The 15,791-nt window shown below is 40.0% G+C and overlaps 1 protein-coding gene across 4 annotated transcripts in view; it reads right to left on the bottom strand.

The window, feature by feature from the left end:
- aifm3 (apoptosis inducing factor mitochondria associated 3) overlaps positions 1 to 15,791 on the bottom strand; it is a 62,769-nt gene that overhangs the window by 33,755 nt on the left and 13,223 nt on the right. For all 4 annotated transcript variants that reach the window (XM_033043596.1, XM_033043598.1, XM_033043599.1 and 1 more), the window contains exons 2-4: positions 9,973 to 10,247; positions 1,572 to 1,782; positions 19 to 128 (exon numbers count right to left, since the gene is read on the bottom strand). In XM_033043596.1, the coding sequence (XP_032899487.1) occupies positions 19 to 128; positions 1,572 to 1,782; positions 9,973 to 10,003 (352 nt within the window). In that variant the 5' untranslated portion in view covers positions 10,004 to 10,247. The remainder of the gene's footprint in view (positions 1 to 18; positions 129 to 1,571; positions 1,783 to 9,972; positions 10,248 to 15,791) is intronic.

Raw genomic sequence — 15,791 nt, 5'->3', positions numbered from 1 at the left:
TTGCGACAAGCTACTGACCTTTCACCAGGGGAGCCCCGTAATGGGGACACTTGTGTCCTATTGCACAATATTCTCCCCTCTCTTTGATCAACAAGGCTTTGCCACAGGCCACGTCCACCTCCCGCATCCTGTGGGTCAAAAGCACATCATTCACTTCTTATCAATTCTATTACTTCCTCTCGTCCCATAACACTCTAAAATCTCTGTACCCTTGCAATTCTGGCATCTTATATCCTCTCAACTGTGCACCCCAGTTCAACCCTTCCCACTTTTGTGCAGAAGAAATCAACCAACTCAGCTTAAAACCAGAGACTATCCAGGTCTACTTAACTAATTTCTGAAGAACGGTTTCGTGCCGGAAACGTTGCCTATTTCCTTCGCTCCATAGATGCTGCTGCACCCGCTGAGTTTCTCCAGCTTTTTAGTGTACCTTAAACTAATTTCAATCCTGGGTAAACTTGTTTGTTGTATCCATGACTATTAAGATGGTTATTCGACTTTGAAAAAATTGGAAGTGGTGCAGTACTCTAATATTCCTGCTGGTGTCACATGCATGTCATTTTGCTGATTACCAATTTAATAATTCCAACCTCAGCCACACAATCCAATTTTACTCCATTAACTGGGTTCGGGTAACGAGGGGGAATTACCATAATCAGTTTTTCATCCATTTCCCTTATTCTGGTTATGCCTATTCTACTAACACGGGTAAACCACACATTTACGTAGATTTACTTTTGTAGGTTTTACATAAATACCAAAAACCTCCTTATCCCAGTGATAATTTGGCTGTCAATAGACTTATCCCAGAAATTCTGTATGAGGTCACCACCCAAGATCGTCTAACATCGGGCAATCTGATCATCTTCTCCATCATGTCAGTAATAATGGAGATCTCACTGCTCCTCTCTGCTCCATGAAGGAGTATAGGCAAGGAGTATTGTTGTAATCAATAACCAAGACTGAACAGGACCCCTTCACCCATGATGGCGGGACTGTCAAATGTTGATAGAATGGAGCGGCTGGGCTTGTACACTCTGGAATTTGGAAGGATGAGAGGGAATCCTATTGAAACATGTAAGATTATTAAGGGTTTGGACACGCTAGATGCAGGAAACATGTTCCCGATGTTGGGGGAGTCCAGAACCAGGGGCCACAGTTTAAGAATAAGGGGTAAGCCATTTAGAACGGAGAAGAGGAAAAATATTTTCACACAGAGAGTTGTGAGTCTGTGGAATTCGCTGCCTCAGAGGGCGGTGGTGGCCAGTTCTCTGGATGCTTTCAAGAGAGAGCTAGACAGAGCTCTTAAAGATAGCGGAGTCAGTGGATATAGGGAGAAGGCAGGAACGGGGTACTGATTGTGTATGAGCAGCCATGATCACATTGAATGGCGGTGCTGGCTCGAGGGGCTGAATGGCCTACTCCTGCACCTATTGTCTATTGTCCTGTACGAGTGTCTCAATAACAACAGTTTAAAAGGAAGAACAACTGCAATCTAACTATTTTGATTGATTTTCTTTTTTCTGTTTCCCTGTTACTATATCAGTGTCTGCTCATGCAGTGAAACTTACTGTCCATTCTGGAGCTCATTCACATGACACACTGCCACCTCCACCATGTCCTTTGGGTTTTGATAGAGGTCAACAGTGACGGGCCGCTCCTCCATGTGCTTCGTGCTCCCGTTGGCCTTGCACGTCGGCATGGGGCTGACTTTGCCATTGGGCGAAAAGCTCTCTTTCTCCTTCTCCTTGTCAGGGACCATCACTTCAACCTTGACGTCAACTGAAGGATAGATAGCAAGCACAAAGCATTGTTTGAACTAGAAGGAAGTGCACTATTGATTACTAAAACAGTTATAGCGTGAAAAGTTAACAACAGTCACATGGCTGAAATAACTTGTTCGGGCACACTGGTTCCTGAAAATATTTTGGTAATATTTCAACAATAACTAAGTGTGTTCATGAAATGAAATTTATGGTGACCTTTTCATCCATGTTTATTTTGAAGAAAGACAAGGCAAATCAAAGTACCACCAAGCACTTATGTTAAACTAACTACGACTCATAAACAAAGACAATAATCATAAGAAAGCATTAATTTCTGAGGCAATATGGTAAGTAAATGCTAGGTAGATTGAACTATTTTGCATTTCCTCTGAGATTAATTGGCATCCTGGAACATATATAACCATATAACCATATAACAATTACAGCACGGAAACAGGCCATCTCGACCCTTCTAGTCCGTGCCGAACACGTATTCATCGGCCTTATGCAGCTGGAGAATACTCTCATGTGGCTAAATCGCCTTAGTTCCGAAATCATTATTACAGGACATCTGCTAAAAGTTTACAAAGTCTTTAAAAGGTTCAATCGTAAACAGTTGAGATCTGTTTGGAGTCATTAAGAAATACAGCACAAAAATAAGCCCTTTGGCCCGCTGTTCATTTACAAAAATGTTCATATTAAACCTATATTTTTATTCTTCCCACATCCATATAAACACTGCCCCTCCACCTTCATATAGAAAACATGCAAACTTCACACAAGCAACAACCAAGAATAGGTTTGAACGCTGGTCTCTGGTGATGTGAGGCCATTTTGCCACCCACTGCGTTTGTTATATTATTATATTGTTACAGTATATTATGGTTAGTGACATCAAAATCTGTTGTTGCGTCATTAAAATGACAAAGGAAATGGAGTACAAAAGGAAAGATGTTATGCTTCAGTTATACAAGATTTTCATCAGATTTAATTGGCGGTATTGCATTCAGCTTTAGGCCCAATGAACCTGCCCCAGACCTGTCTGCGTAGTTTCACTAGAACGATGCCAGAGTTTACGAGAGTGGTTGCAGAAACTTAGCTGGTATACATTGAATATAAAAGATGCAGGATGATCTGACTAAAATGTTATGTCGATTCAGCAGGATATATATAGATGAACTCTTGGAGATAATCTTGAAAGTGGTTAGGTCCACCAGGAATGAAATCAGGATGAAACTTATGACAAAGAATGTTTAAATAAATGGTATTTTATTCCACTGAAGGCTAAGGATGCTAAATTAATTAAAGCTTTGAAAAATGATATCAATAAGACTTCAGTAAGGTAACTGTATAAAGAAATATGGTGCCAAGATGAATGAATGGAATGAAAGTTCACTTTAGGGTTAATCTAAGTGGAGAGGCAAACCATAAGACCGGAGATGACTCATTCAAGTTCTTTTATCCTCCAACATTTAGTTTCAAAACAAAGTAACTTTGCAAACTCAAGAACGTCTTGAAGCCCTTATTGAAAAAAAAGTTATTTAGGTGGCTTTCAATAGGCAATGGCCAAGTTTGGCTGTCAAATGTCATTTTGTGTCGCAACCAAATCGCCCCTCTCTTCTGTCCGCTATCTGCCTTGCAGTGCACTTCCAGCATTTCACATTGAAAAGTTGCCTGACTGCCCTGAGCTTTGATTGCAAATTGTCAATTTCAGAATTCTATCATAAACGTGTTCAGGTCCCATGACTGGCATACAAAGAACCAGACTGATATTGAGAATCATGTATTTCAATCCCACCATGGTCTCTGGGGAACTTAAATTCATGAAATTATTTGATGAAAGGATGATAAAAGTAATAACTGTGAAAATATAGGATTGTTTGAAAACCCATCAATAATGTCTTTAGAGAAAGGAATCTGTTATTCTTATCTGGACTGGGCTCTTTGTGCCAACACATGGACCAATATGATTGACTGTACACTGCCTTCAGAAATGGCTAGTCAGTTCAGGAGAGAATTAAGCATAGAAACATAGAAAATACATGCAGGATTATGCCATTTGGCCCTTCGAGCCAGCACCGCCATTCAATATGATCATAGCTGCACACAAAATCAGTACCCCGTTCCTGCTTTCTCGCCATATCCCTTGATTCCATTAGCTCTAAGAGCTATATCTAACTCTCTCTTGAAAAGATCCAGTGAATTGGCCTCCACTGCCTTCTGTGGCAGAGAATTCCACAGATTCACAACTCTCTGGGTGAAAAAGCTTTTCATCATCTCAGTTCTAAATGGCCTACCCCTTATTCTTAAACTGCGACCCCCTGGTTCTGGACATTGGGAACATTTTTCCTGCATCTAGCCTGTCCAATCCCTTAAGTGTTTTATATGTTTCTATAAGATCACCTCTCATCCTTCTAAATTCCAATGAATATAGGCCCAGTCGATCCATTCTTTCATCATATGTCAGTCCCGCCATCCCAGGAATTAACCTGGTGAACCTATGCTGCACTCCCTCAATAGCATCCAGGTGTAGTCTCACCAAAGCCCTGTACAACTGCATGGGCAATGACAGCCAGCAACATTCACATCCCATGAATATCTAAAAATAAAACTCCAGTCTTAGAAAAGGAAAAAATGGAAATCCAATTGTAGAATGAGATAAATATTCACATAGTAATGAGTCTGAAGAAGGGTCTCGACCCGAAACGCCACAGTTTCCTTCGCTCCATAGATGCTGCCTCACCCGCTGAGTTTCTCCAGCATTTTTGTCTACCTTCGATTTTTCCAGCATCTGCAGTTCTTTCTTAAACATAATAATTAGTAGCTTGCAAAGAGAACACAAGGGCGATGCATATAAAATAATGATCCTGGGCACTGGAATTCAATGTCAGTACTTGCCAGCTTGTATAATTTGGGAGGTGATAAGAATAAGAAATGTGCATTGAAAGGAATTGAGATGGATATGGTTTATAAGATATAAAATGCATCTATCAATTAAATGAGGCAATAAAACAACATAGAATAATAGATTGGAGGAAAGACGCAGAGAGCATAAAAGTCGAGATGAAAAAATAATTCTATGTGAAGCAGATTTATCAACTATGGGATTAAATATGTTGTGGGGGCATTGGAGTGGCTTCAACATAAATTCATAAGAATACTGACTGCACTGTGGAAATACAAACGCAGCATGTAATTATGTTAGGATAGAAGTTACGAGGTTATGATAGCGATGTTTAACATTATGAAAGCTATGTTGCTCAGCTCGAAATCTGGTGCAGGCAGGAACCTGCTGTGCCTCAGACCAGTAAATCTGCTGACCATCAGAAATGCCGTTGCCGTAATCTCCTGTTCAGGTTTTCACCTACTGTGCAAAATTTTAATTAGGAAATTTAATGGGAGAACAGTCACAGGGTTTGAAGGGCCTTCGATCATTTTGTGGTGTTGGTCTACAATTCCATTACATCAGTTAACTCGGATTTAAAGCCACGCCATTCAAAAGAAGAGTGTGTACGATGTATGGGGCAGATAATAATTTTAACATTTTGTACGTGAGTGACTTGTCTTTGTTCAACTTACTTTTCCATAAACTGTCACAAATTTGAGCCAAATGGGAGGTAACTGACCAGATTCTTGTCACAATCCAGTGACTGCATCAGTTCTCGAGAAATAAGAGCAACATTGGGATGGATAAACTTTAGACATTCTCAAGGTACTAAAAAACAGTAGATTGAGCAGCACAGAACTTCCCAGATTTGTCCTGGTTATTTATGAGAATTGGCAGAGTTTTGGGAACTTCGAAGACGAAGACCGATCTACTTGAAGTATTAAGACGTTGAAGGATTCTATTGTGTAGATGGAAAGCAACTATTTCCTCTGGTTGGGTATCTTGAGCAAAGGGTGAAAGCCTTAATGTTAAAGCCAAGACATTGAAAGGATGTGTACCAATAATATTTTTTGAATAAAGGGCAGTGATAATTTAGAACTCTGTCCCAAACAGCTTCTGCATCTAGGGTATTAATTGATTGTTAATTAATCATTTTCTTCCAATGTCCATCATAGTGACATTTCTCTCAATTAGTTCCACTCGTGCCAATCCAACCATATTTGTAACATCACCCTCCCTATCTTTACCACAGCCTTTATGTTGTTGAAACTCTACTTTTCACCCGCAGGCTTGACTATTCGAGTGCCATTCTAGATGGTCTAACATTCTCTTCCAAACTTCAACTAATTCTGAATTATGATGTTTGCATCATTTTGTGTACCATCCTGCACCTAATACCACCAACCTCACCGTATCGAAAAACATCCTGATAGACTAGTGGCACCAATCTCACTGCATCTCAAAACTTCAATTTAAAGGTTTCATCTTTGTTTTAAAACCCATCAGAGCTTTACTCTTGTCCCAGTAACTCTTTCAGCTCTCTAATCCATCCCCTGACCTCTCCATTCTTCCAGCTTTTGAGCATTGCTTCCTATTTTGCTCCATGAATGGTAGCCATGCCTTCAGCCATCTTGAATTCCCACTCTAAACATCTCTGCTTCTCCTTTGAGGAGAGAGATCCTTAAAACACATGTTTTTGACCAGATCCTGGATACTTCTAATATTACTTCTCTGCTTGATGTCCATTTGCCAAATTACACTCATCTGAAGTGTTTCCTATGTTTATCTATGTTCAAGTTCCGATAATCAATATAAGTTGTTAATGAAATGAAGGTCATACTTCATCAGGTGTAAAGGGCCTGTCCAACTTGGCAATTGTTTCGGCGACTGCCGGCGTCATATCAGTGTCGTCAAAAGATTTTGAACATTTCAAAATCCAGCGGTGACAGAAAAAATGTTGTGTCACTTGGAAAAAACACAGCGCGTCATACGTCATCACGCCGCGTCACGACGTGTCATGCCGCATCATGCCGCCAATTTTTCTATGCCCTGATACGTCAGTCAATGATGCCGGCAGTCGCAAAAAAAAAAAAATCGCCTTGGGACAGGCCCTTTAAGGTTTCAAGAGGAAATACATTTGTGATACATCTGCATATATTTCATTACATTGAGCCAGAGTGCTGCATCATCAACAGCTTCATGTAACTTGTCAGATTCCCTTAGAGAACCTCCAAGGTTGACCTGGCTGGCAACTGAAAATGTCACAACACTGCAGGTCAGGTTAATCGATGAAGTAGAATAGAGACAGCCTCTGACAATGAAAATGTACCCATTCCCCAGTAAAAAGGCAGATTTGCATTTAATACAGCACTTCTCAACCTAAAATGTCAGAGGTTTATCCCCATGAAGTCCTTTTGAAGTATGGTCACTCTGCAATGTAGGCAATGTGGCAGACAATTTGCAAACAGCAAGGTTTCACAAATAGCAATTATATTATGCCCACATAATTTAGTTTAAGAAATTGGTTGAGAAATAAATATTAGTCAGGGTACTCAGAACAATCAGTCCACACTTCACTGAATCATAGAAACACAGAAAACATAGGGAAATAGGTGCAGGAGTAGGCCCTTCGGCCCTTCGAACCAGCACCGCCGTTCAATATGTTCATGGCTGATCATCTAAAATCTGTACCCCGTTCCTGCTTTTTCCTGAAATCCCTTGATTCCTTTAGCCCTAAGAGGTAAATCTAACTCTCCCTTGAAAACATCCAGTGAATATATCACAAGATTAGGGAGCCAGTGAAAAGCCATCCATATCACTCAATGTGTTTGTCATGAACTTCTGGCTGTGAGCCACATTTGATCAGCTTTTTCAAATTCCAATGCTTGCTTATTTTTAATACCTGTCATTATTAAATTTAATAACATTTTCAGCATAACCTGTTGGAAAGGAACATTAATGGAATTAGGATGTTTTTTGGCTGGTAATGGACTTTATTTAGTGGCTATATTAATGCTGTAAAGTTGGTTTATTTTCTGCAAACCCAGATGATTTTGGTACAACCCACCACTGCAACAGTAAGATATAGTTACTAAGTTTGCACATGTCACAAAGAAGGGCGATGTCATGGACACAGAGGGTTGTCTCAGGAGAAATATGATATTGTTCAGCTCAATACTTGGGTGAAGCAATGGCATTTAATACTAACAGGCGTGAGTTGATGCATTTTGGGAAGGTAAACAGGGGTTGGACATACATAGCAAATGGTAGGACCTTAGGGAGTGTTCATGAACAGAGGAATCTTCGAATACAAACCCCTAAAAGTGGCAGCAGAGATGGAGGGGGTGGTGAAGACGATATATGGGACATTAGCCTTTATCAGCCTTGGCATTAGAGCTGGTATATCATGTTACAGCAGTATCAAACACTGGGCACACAAATAGTGGCCGGAATCTGGAATGTATTGTTTGAGGAAGTTGTAGATGCAGATACTCTCACAATATTTAAGAAGTATCAAGGCAAGTACTTGAATTACCGCGGCATTGAAGGTTTTGGAATTATGAGGGCAAATAGGATTAGTACAGTGGGGATGCTGATAGCTGCTGCCATGGTGGGCTGAAGTGCTTGTTTCTAGATGTAAGATTCTATTACTCAAAATCTTACTTTGCCTGGTCTTCATTATTAAAAAAAAGGCATCAAGTAGCATCTTCGTCTTTATCAAACAGCTCTTATTCCCTTTGCACCTAGTTTAAAATCCGTTAACATAATAGAAAAGTAGCTCCATTTCAGCCCGCCCACTTAACTGCTGAGGCAACATAATTAGTGGTCAAATCTCTGCTCATTTGTCTGTCTTAGAGACAGTCAAATCGGCTTAGTTTCAGACTCAAAGCAGGAAGTTTTCAGTTAGCAAGACTGAGTAGGTATTAATACATGGGTCACTATGCATGCGTGAGGCAGACAACATAATGCTGTTAGGATTTTCTATATTGGATTCACTCCATCATGGCATAGACCAATGCGTTCACTGGAAATGCAGCAATTCACTTTGATACACAATGGCCCCGGAATTCTACAGAGGAGCTTTCCTAGCATCTTGCTGAAAATCAGGCAGAACCTCTGAAATATAATAGGTACAAGGAACTGCAGGCACTGGTTTACTAAAAAAGGCACTACGTGTTCAGACTCTCTAGACTGAAGAACAGTCACAACCTGAATCATCACCTATCCATCTTCTCCAGAGATGCTTGCATTGACCCACTGAGTTACTCAAGCACCTTTGTTCCTTTCTCTGAAATATAGTATCAAATTCAGAAAGTTAATATGGAAGCAAGCCCCAAATGACAATTCTTCACTGTAGCACTCAGATCAGCTAGCAGCCAGTTTCCCAGCAGTTGGGTACTAGGACCAAGTCCAATACTTGCCTCAGCAGGTATCAGCTAACAGATGGTTTGGACATTTTTGGGTCACTTGATTCAATTGATGCATATATCCACTTGGCATGGGAGAGTTGGCCACATTAGTTCTATTCATGTTAAACCAACTTCATTGCAACATTCATTGCTCAACAATTTAACCCAAGCATCACAATGTACTGCATCTATAACCTAGCAAATGCAATTACTGACATTAATGGATTAAGACGTTATTTACTTGCAAAACATTTCTATATTTTCATTTCTGTCACATGCACTGATATATTTTCTTTTAATGGTTTAGTACCAAATAATGTTACATGATCATGCTCAGTAATCATTCAGTCATGGGCAACAATAATTTCTACACTTATGTCTTGATTGATTTTAAACTGCTTTTTTTGGATTTTTTAATTAGCAACACTACCTGACTATTAAGCAAACTGTTTTCTGCCCAAACAAAATAGTTGCAAATGTTAAACAGAAATAAGTTAGAATGTAATTATTCTGTCAATTTTAATGATACTAAAAGCTATTACTAATGCAATGACTGACTCAATAAATGATTTGATTAAAAGCAATGGCTTACTTTACATTTAAAACTATGGGGAGATTGTGGTGGTGGGGGGGGGATTAGAAACCCTCTCCAATGGTGACAGAAATGTTTTTTTTGTTAAATAGGATTACCAACGTCAGTGTTGAAAGCTGTTGTGGAAATTTGGTGCACTCAGGGATAAAAAGATTTTCAAAGGCAGGCTCATGTGCTGCAAACAGCAATGAAAGAGATTTAACATTCCTCACCACTCTGCTCTTACCCAGCACGTTGACCTACTTCACACGGAATTCTGGAAAACAAACTGAAACCCGAGAGGCAATTAGGGCAGTATTTGAAAAAAATAATAATCACCTGGTTTTGGCTTTGAGAAACATCCTCCCATGACTGGGCAACAGGAAAACTTTGACGTTTTGTGACAGAAACCACAAGAACAAGATACCACAATATTTTGATGTGTCTGATGAACACGCGTTTCAAATCACAAAGACTTGTCCTCTACAGAGGAAAGACAGCTGTGTGATGGTTGTCATTGATGAGCAGGCAATTGTTAAAGGTGAGAGTGGGATGAAATCCATGATGATGTGGACCAATCCATGCTGAGCCAAAGGGTATTCACTCATCAATATCTAAAATGACAAAAACAAGAGAAATTTAATTTGTTTTATCTGTTCTTTAAACTCTATCACGTAATAACTACAATGAAACTAACATATCTTCAACTCTATGACTCTATTACCCTTAATTTTTACTGTCCTTAATTTCACAAATTACTTTATTGGAAAACTCAGCCGTATACATTAAAAATAAACATTTATATAAAGTCTCTTATATGAACTTTGGCCAAACCGCACAGATACACTACTTTCAAAAACAATGTTATAAAAAATATGGAAATCTTTTGCACAAACAGCATTGATGTTCTTTTAATTCACTTTTGGTAAATTATTTTTCAGGCAAAGCAAGTATATATTATTCATCTCCCAAGGTGCATGGGAAGATGAGCATGAGCCAACTTTTCTTGAACTATTGCAGATCTTATACAATGATTGAAACAAGGTCTGAAGCAGGGTCTTGACCTTGTTTCAATCATTGTATAAGAACTGCAATAGTTGTTCAAGAAATTGGTGAGAAGTTCAAGAAATCTCAAAAGGGAGAGCATCGTCTAACTAGCAACACTTGCCCTTTGAAAAATTAAAATAGAAAGGAAGCAAAACAACAAAAGAAACATATCTTGATTTCCAAATTGGTATTTATAAGGTTCAACACTAATTAAACAATTAATAAATGTGTGAAGTTAGGGAATGTGTAACGAGATTAATAGCTAGTTGGCTGCATGACAAAAAAAAGTGATTAAGGGAATGAGGAAATTACTTAGAGATGAAAGAGACAAGCGCTAGGACATCTTTTGTTCACAATTGTTGTGAATGATTGAGATTGACAATCTGCTATAATGACCAACACTCCTGAATGAATCATGGTTGGGTCTTGGCTTGATGGTAAAGGGCCTGTCCCACTTAGGCGACTTTTTAGGCGAGTGCAGGAGACTCTCCACATGGTCGCCACATGGTCGCTGGTGGTCTCTGGTGAGTCCTCTTCATGGTCGCAAGGAGTTCTCTCATTCTGGGAACTAGTCGCGGCCTCAGTATGGTCGCCGCAAAATTTTCAACATGTTGAATATTTTTCGGCGACCAAAAATAGGTCGCCATGGAGAAAATCGATAATCCTGTCATCATAGGTGCAGTTGTAGTGGGGTCGCCATGTAGTTATGGGTAGTCGTAGGTAGTTGTAGGTAGTTTTAGTTCATTGCCTTTGCTGACCGGGCATTTTCATTGGCTCATTGGGGGGAGAAAAAAAAACGTAAGCACGAGTTTTCAGAACCAAGGATAACCAGCCGGTAATGTTAAATGCCCGCCAAACTTCACAGCTCCTTCTCCCCCCTTTTCAAGGACTTACCGTTCACTGTGCTAGCCGTCTTAACCTTCCTGTTCATCGCGGTGTGTGCCTGTATCACCTTGGCTTTGCACCGTGTGAATTTCAGACAGCGCTCCCCGCTTTCCCTGGCCTCCGCTCTGTCTGTCTGTCTGTCTGTCTGTCTGTCTGTCTGTCTGTCTCTGTCTGTCTGTCTCTGTCTCTCTGTCTCTGTCTCTCTGTCTCTGTCTCTCTGTCTCTGTCTCTCTGTCTCTGTGTGTGTGTGTGTGTGTGTGTGTGTGTGTGTGTGTTCCACTCTGACACTCGCAGTTCCAGTTCCTGGTTTTTCAGCGAGTGCCGCGAGCTTCACAGTCGCTGGAAGTCCGCTGAAATCTCGCCCAAGTGGGACAGGCCCTTATATGGCTGTATGGTAAGTGAGAAGCAATGCTTCCGCTTTGATTGATTAGTTCCATTTCTGTTTCTGATCTTGTACACCTCCACAAATCTGTTCTTCGCCTATTTTGCTGCAAAGAAAATAACCCAGATTCTCCAGTCGAATCCTGGAGTTGAAACACCTCATCCGTGTATCATTCTCATGTTTTTTCTATAACCTCTTCAGGGCCTTCACATCCTTCCTGAAATGTAGTGAGTAGCATTTACATAACATGCTGGTGACCTCACCATTATTTTGCATAGTTCAACTTTGTTACCTGATCCCAGAGCTAGAGCCCTATACATAAGCTTTACTGACCACTTTTTCCAACATCTACCACTTACAGGTATTTTTAAAAAAAGAACATTTTCATATTGCATTTTTCACAATCTCGCTATCTCAAAGCACTTTGCAGCTAATGAAATGTTGCTGAGGAGCAGTCACTGTTGTAATTTAGTAGTTCTCCAAACTACATTCAGCAGATGGTTATGCCATGGGAGCCGATTTCAGTGTGTTGCAGTTATTCTTATATAACGGTTTACATAGAAACATAGAAAATAGGTGCAGGAGTAGGCCATTTGGTCCTTCGAGCCTGCACCCCCATTCAATATGATCACGGCTGATCATCCAACTCAGTATCCTGTACCTGCCTTCTCTCCATACCCCCTGATCCCTTTAGCCACAAGGGCCACTCCCTCTTAAATATAGCCAATGAACTGGCCTCAACTACCTTCTGTGGCAGAGAATTCCAGAGATTCACCACTCTCTGTGTGAAAAATGTTTTTCTCATCTCGGTCCTAAAAGTCAGTTTATCTTATCCTTTATCACCCCTTATCCTTAAACTGTGACCCCTTGTTCTGGACTTCCCCAACATCGGGAACAATCTTCCTGCATCTAGCCTGTCCAACCCCTTAAGAATTTTGTAAGTTTCTATAAGATCCCCCCTCAACCTTCTAAATTCTAGCGAGTACAAGCCAAGTCTATCCAGTCTTACAATGCTATCCATCTTGAATTCCAAACAATTCCACCAATATTTCTACTTTTATTTTTTTTTATTTCATCTTTTTGATATTAGCTGTACCTGTATTTTGACGACTTCCCAGAAGGGTTGCCTTACTGCTATTATCATAATGGCAACAAAGTTCTGCAATGGATACTTTTCTCCTCAAGTCATTCTTTTATGCTATATTCTTGCTGTTCCACTAATCTCCAGCTCAGTTGCTGCAGGAGGTTTTTTTTTAACAAAACCGTTGGGAATTTAAATGTTTTGTTTATTAGTTGAGAAAGTGTGGACACTGCTGGCAAGACCAGACCATCTTTTACGGTCCACTCCTATTGGCTTGCTTGGTCCATTTCAGAAGGCCTTTGAGAACCAACCAAGTGTGGAGTTAGACATTGGAAAATACAGTGGATTTTTTTCAGATGAATATTAGAAACCAAATAGGTATTTTTCACAATTTTGTAACTTCCTGGTTACATTCACTGTTAGGTGCTTCGTTGTATCTACATCCATGAATTTAGGTTTCTGCATCTGCAGTTGTGGGATTGAGATTCTTCCCTTGTATTAGAGCTTTCCACCACACCCTATTGCTAAAACAGCGAGTTCAAATGCCCGTGTAAGTTACATTTTATAATTCAAAGTGCAGCACTCAATTGCAATAAAGATATGGTGCTATTACATAACAACTTAAACAAAGCACAGAGCTAACAACCTTTGAAATGTTAACTATACAATTACTTGCACTTGTCGAGAACTAATGTATAAAAATGATTTAAAAGAGACAATAGGCAATAGGTGCAGGAGAGGGCCATTTGGCCCTTCGAGCCAGCACCGCCATTCAATGTGATCATGGCTGATCATCCCCAATCAGTACCCCATTCCTGCCTTCTCCCCATATCCCCTGCCTCCGCTATTTTTAAGAGCCCTATCTAGCTCTCTCTTGAAAGCATCCAGAGAACCTGCAGAGAATTCCACAGCCACACCACTCTCTGTGAGAAAAAGTTTTCCTCGACTCCGTTCTAAATGGCTTACTCCTTATTCTTAAACTGTGGCCCCTGGTTCTGGACTCCCCCAACATCGGGAACATGTTTCCTGCCTCTAGCGTGTCCAAACCCTTAACAATCTTATATGTTTCAACGAGATTCGCTCTCACCCTTCTAAACTCCAGAGTGTACAATTCCAGCTGCTCCATTCTCTCAGCATATGACAGTCCCGCCATCCCGGGAATTAACCTTGTAAACCTACGCTGCACTCCCTCAATAGCAAGAATGTCCTTCCTCAAATTAGGGGACCAAAACTGCACACAATACTCCAGATGTGGTCCCACTAAGGCTCTGTACAACTGCAGAGGGACCTCTTTGCTCCTATATTCGATTCCTCTTGTTATAAAGGCCAACATGCCATTCGCTTTCTTCACTGATCATGATAAAGTGATCATTAATAGAACAGGCAATGTAGAATTTTAGGACACGTTTAGTGAGGAAAGATTGTGCAAGATTCTTGCCTGTTGTATAAGAATCTATTTTGCATTCAACAACATACAATATTTACTGAACAATTTGACAATAGTCGGTCAGATAAATACTGTTGAATTAGTAAATAATTTCTGCAGGAGAAAAATTGCTACTCTTTAATAACTAAAGTGTGAAAGTTGTGGAAAATGTGGGTATTCCAGTAATAAAGTAAAAGTATGTCAATGTAACATTGGAATATTTAATCTTCCAGAGCTGTTTAAGTGGTTAATAGCTAGTTTCAATGACATGACCCTGAAATTCTCTCGAGGGTCACACGGTATCCCATTGTGACTGAAGCAGAACCTTTGGGGAAAATTTCTTTTCATGCTGTTTTTTTTGGTCAAGGATTGGGATCCTGCTGATCATATTGTGAAGTTACAACAGCAGTTTGGGTGAACTTCCGTCAGAATATCATGGCCTATGTTCAGTTGGTTATCAGCTGTTTGCTTGAGAAAAGAATAAACTCATTTTGCATCTCAGCCAGTATTACGATTTACTTAAAAAAATCTCCATGGCTTTTAATAAATTTAAATTGAAAGTTATTTAAATAAATGAGATAAATGCTTTGAAACATTGAGTTTGGGAAGAAATTATCTGATTGGCATCTTTGAAAAGAACCTCTGCTTTTTTTTTTTTAATTCTGGAAAATATCACACAAGCATTTGTCAAGCCATGTAAGATTTATTTTAAATACATACATACCAATTAGTTCACCTCTCCCTCTTTTAAACACAAAAGAATGGAAGTCCGGATTCTTTATCTCTCCAGAAGAGAGACACAATAAACTGGGGTAACTCAGCGGGTCAAACAGCATCTCTGGAGCAAAGGAATAGGTAATGTTTCGGGTCGAGACCCTTCTTCAGTATGAATTTTGTTTGAAAGCTGCAATGTGCCTTGACAGAAGATGATGTGCTGTTGTTCAATCTTGCTTTGGGCCTCAGTGTAACATTATAGGCAGCCAAAGACAGAGAGATCCGAATAGGAGTGAGATGGATTTTTAAAGTGGAAGCAACAGAAAACAGGTGGTCACCACTGCAGATGGACGCAGGCATTCCCCAAAGTGGTCGCCCAATCTGCATTTGGTTTCTCCATTGGAGATGAGACCTTTCTGGGAGCTCTGAATGCAGTGCACCAGATTGGCACTTCAATGTCAGAGCACTTACAACATTGATGTCCCAGTACCACTCGAGGAAGAGAGTTCTCCTGGTAACCTGACCAACAGTGACGTACACCTAATTCTCTTTTAAAATGAACAAATAAAATTATAATTGTCTTGTTACTGGCCATTCAGTAATGCATTCCAGATGATATTATT

Source organism: Amblyraja radiata, chromosome 25 (assembly GCF_010909765.2).
Source record: "Amblyraja radiata isolate CabotCenter1 chromosome 25, sAmbRad1.1.pri, whole genome shotgun sequence".
In the NCBI taxonomy this organism is placed as follows: domain Eukaryota; kingdom Metazoa; phylum Chordata; class Chondrichthyes; order Rajiformes; family Rajidae; genus Amblyraja; species Amblyraja radiata.
This window is presented reverse-complemented; position numbering and strand designations above follow the sequence as displayed.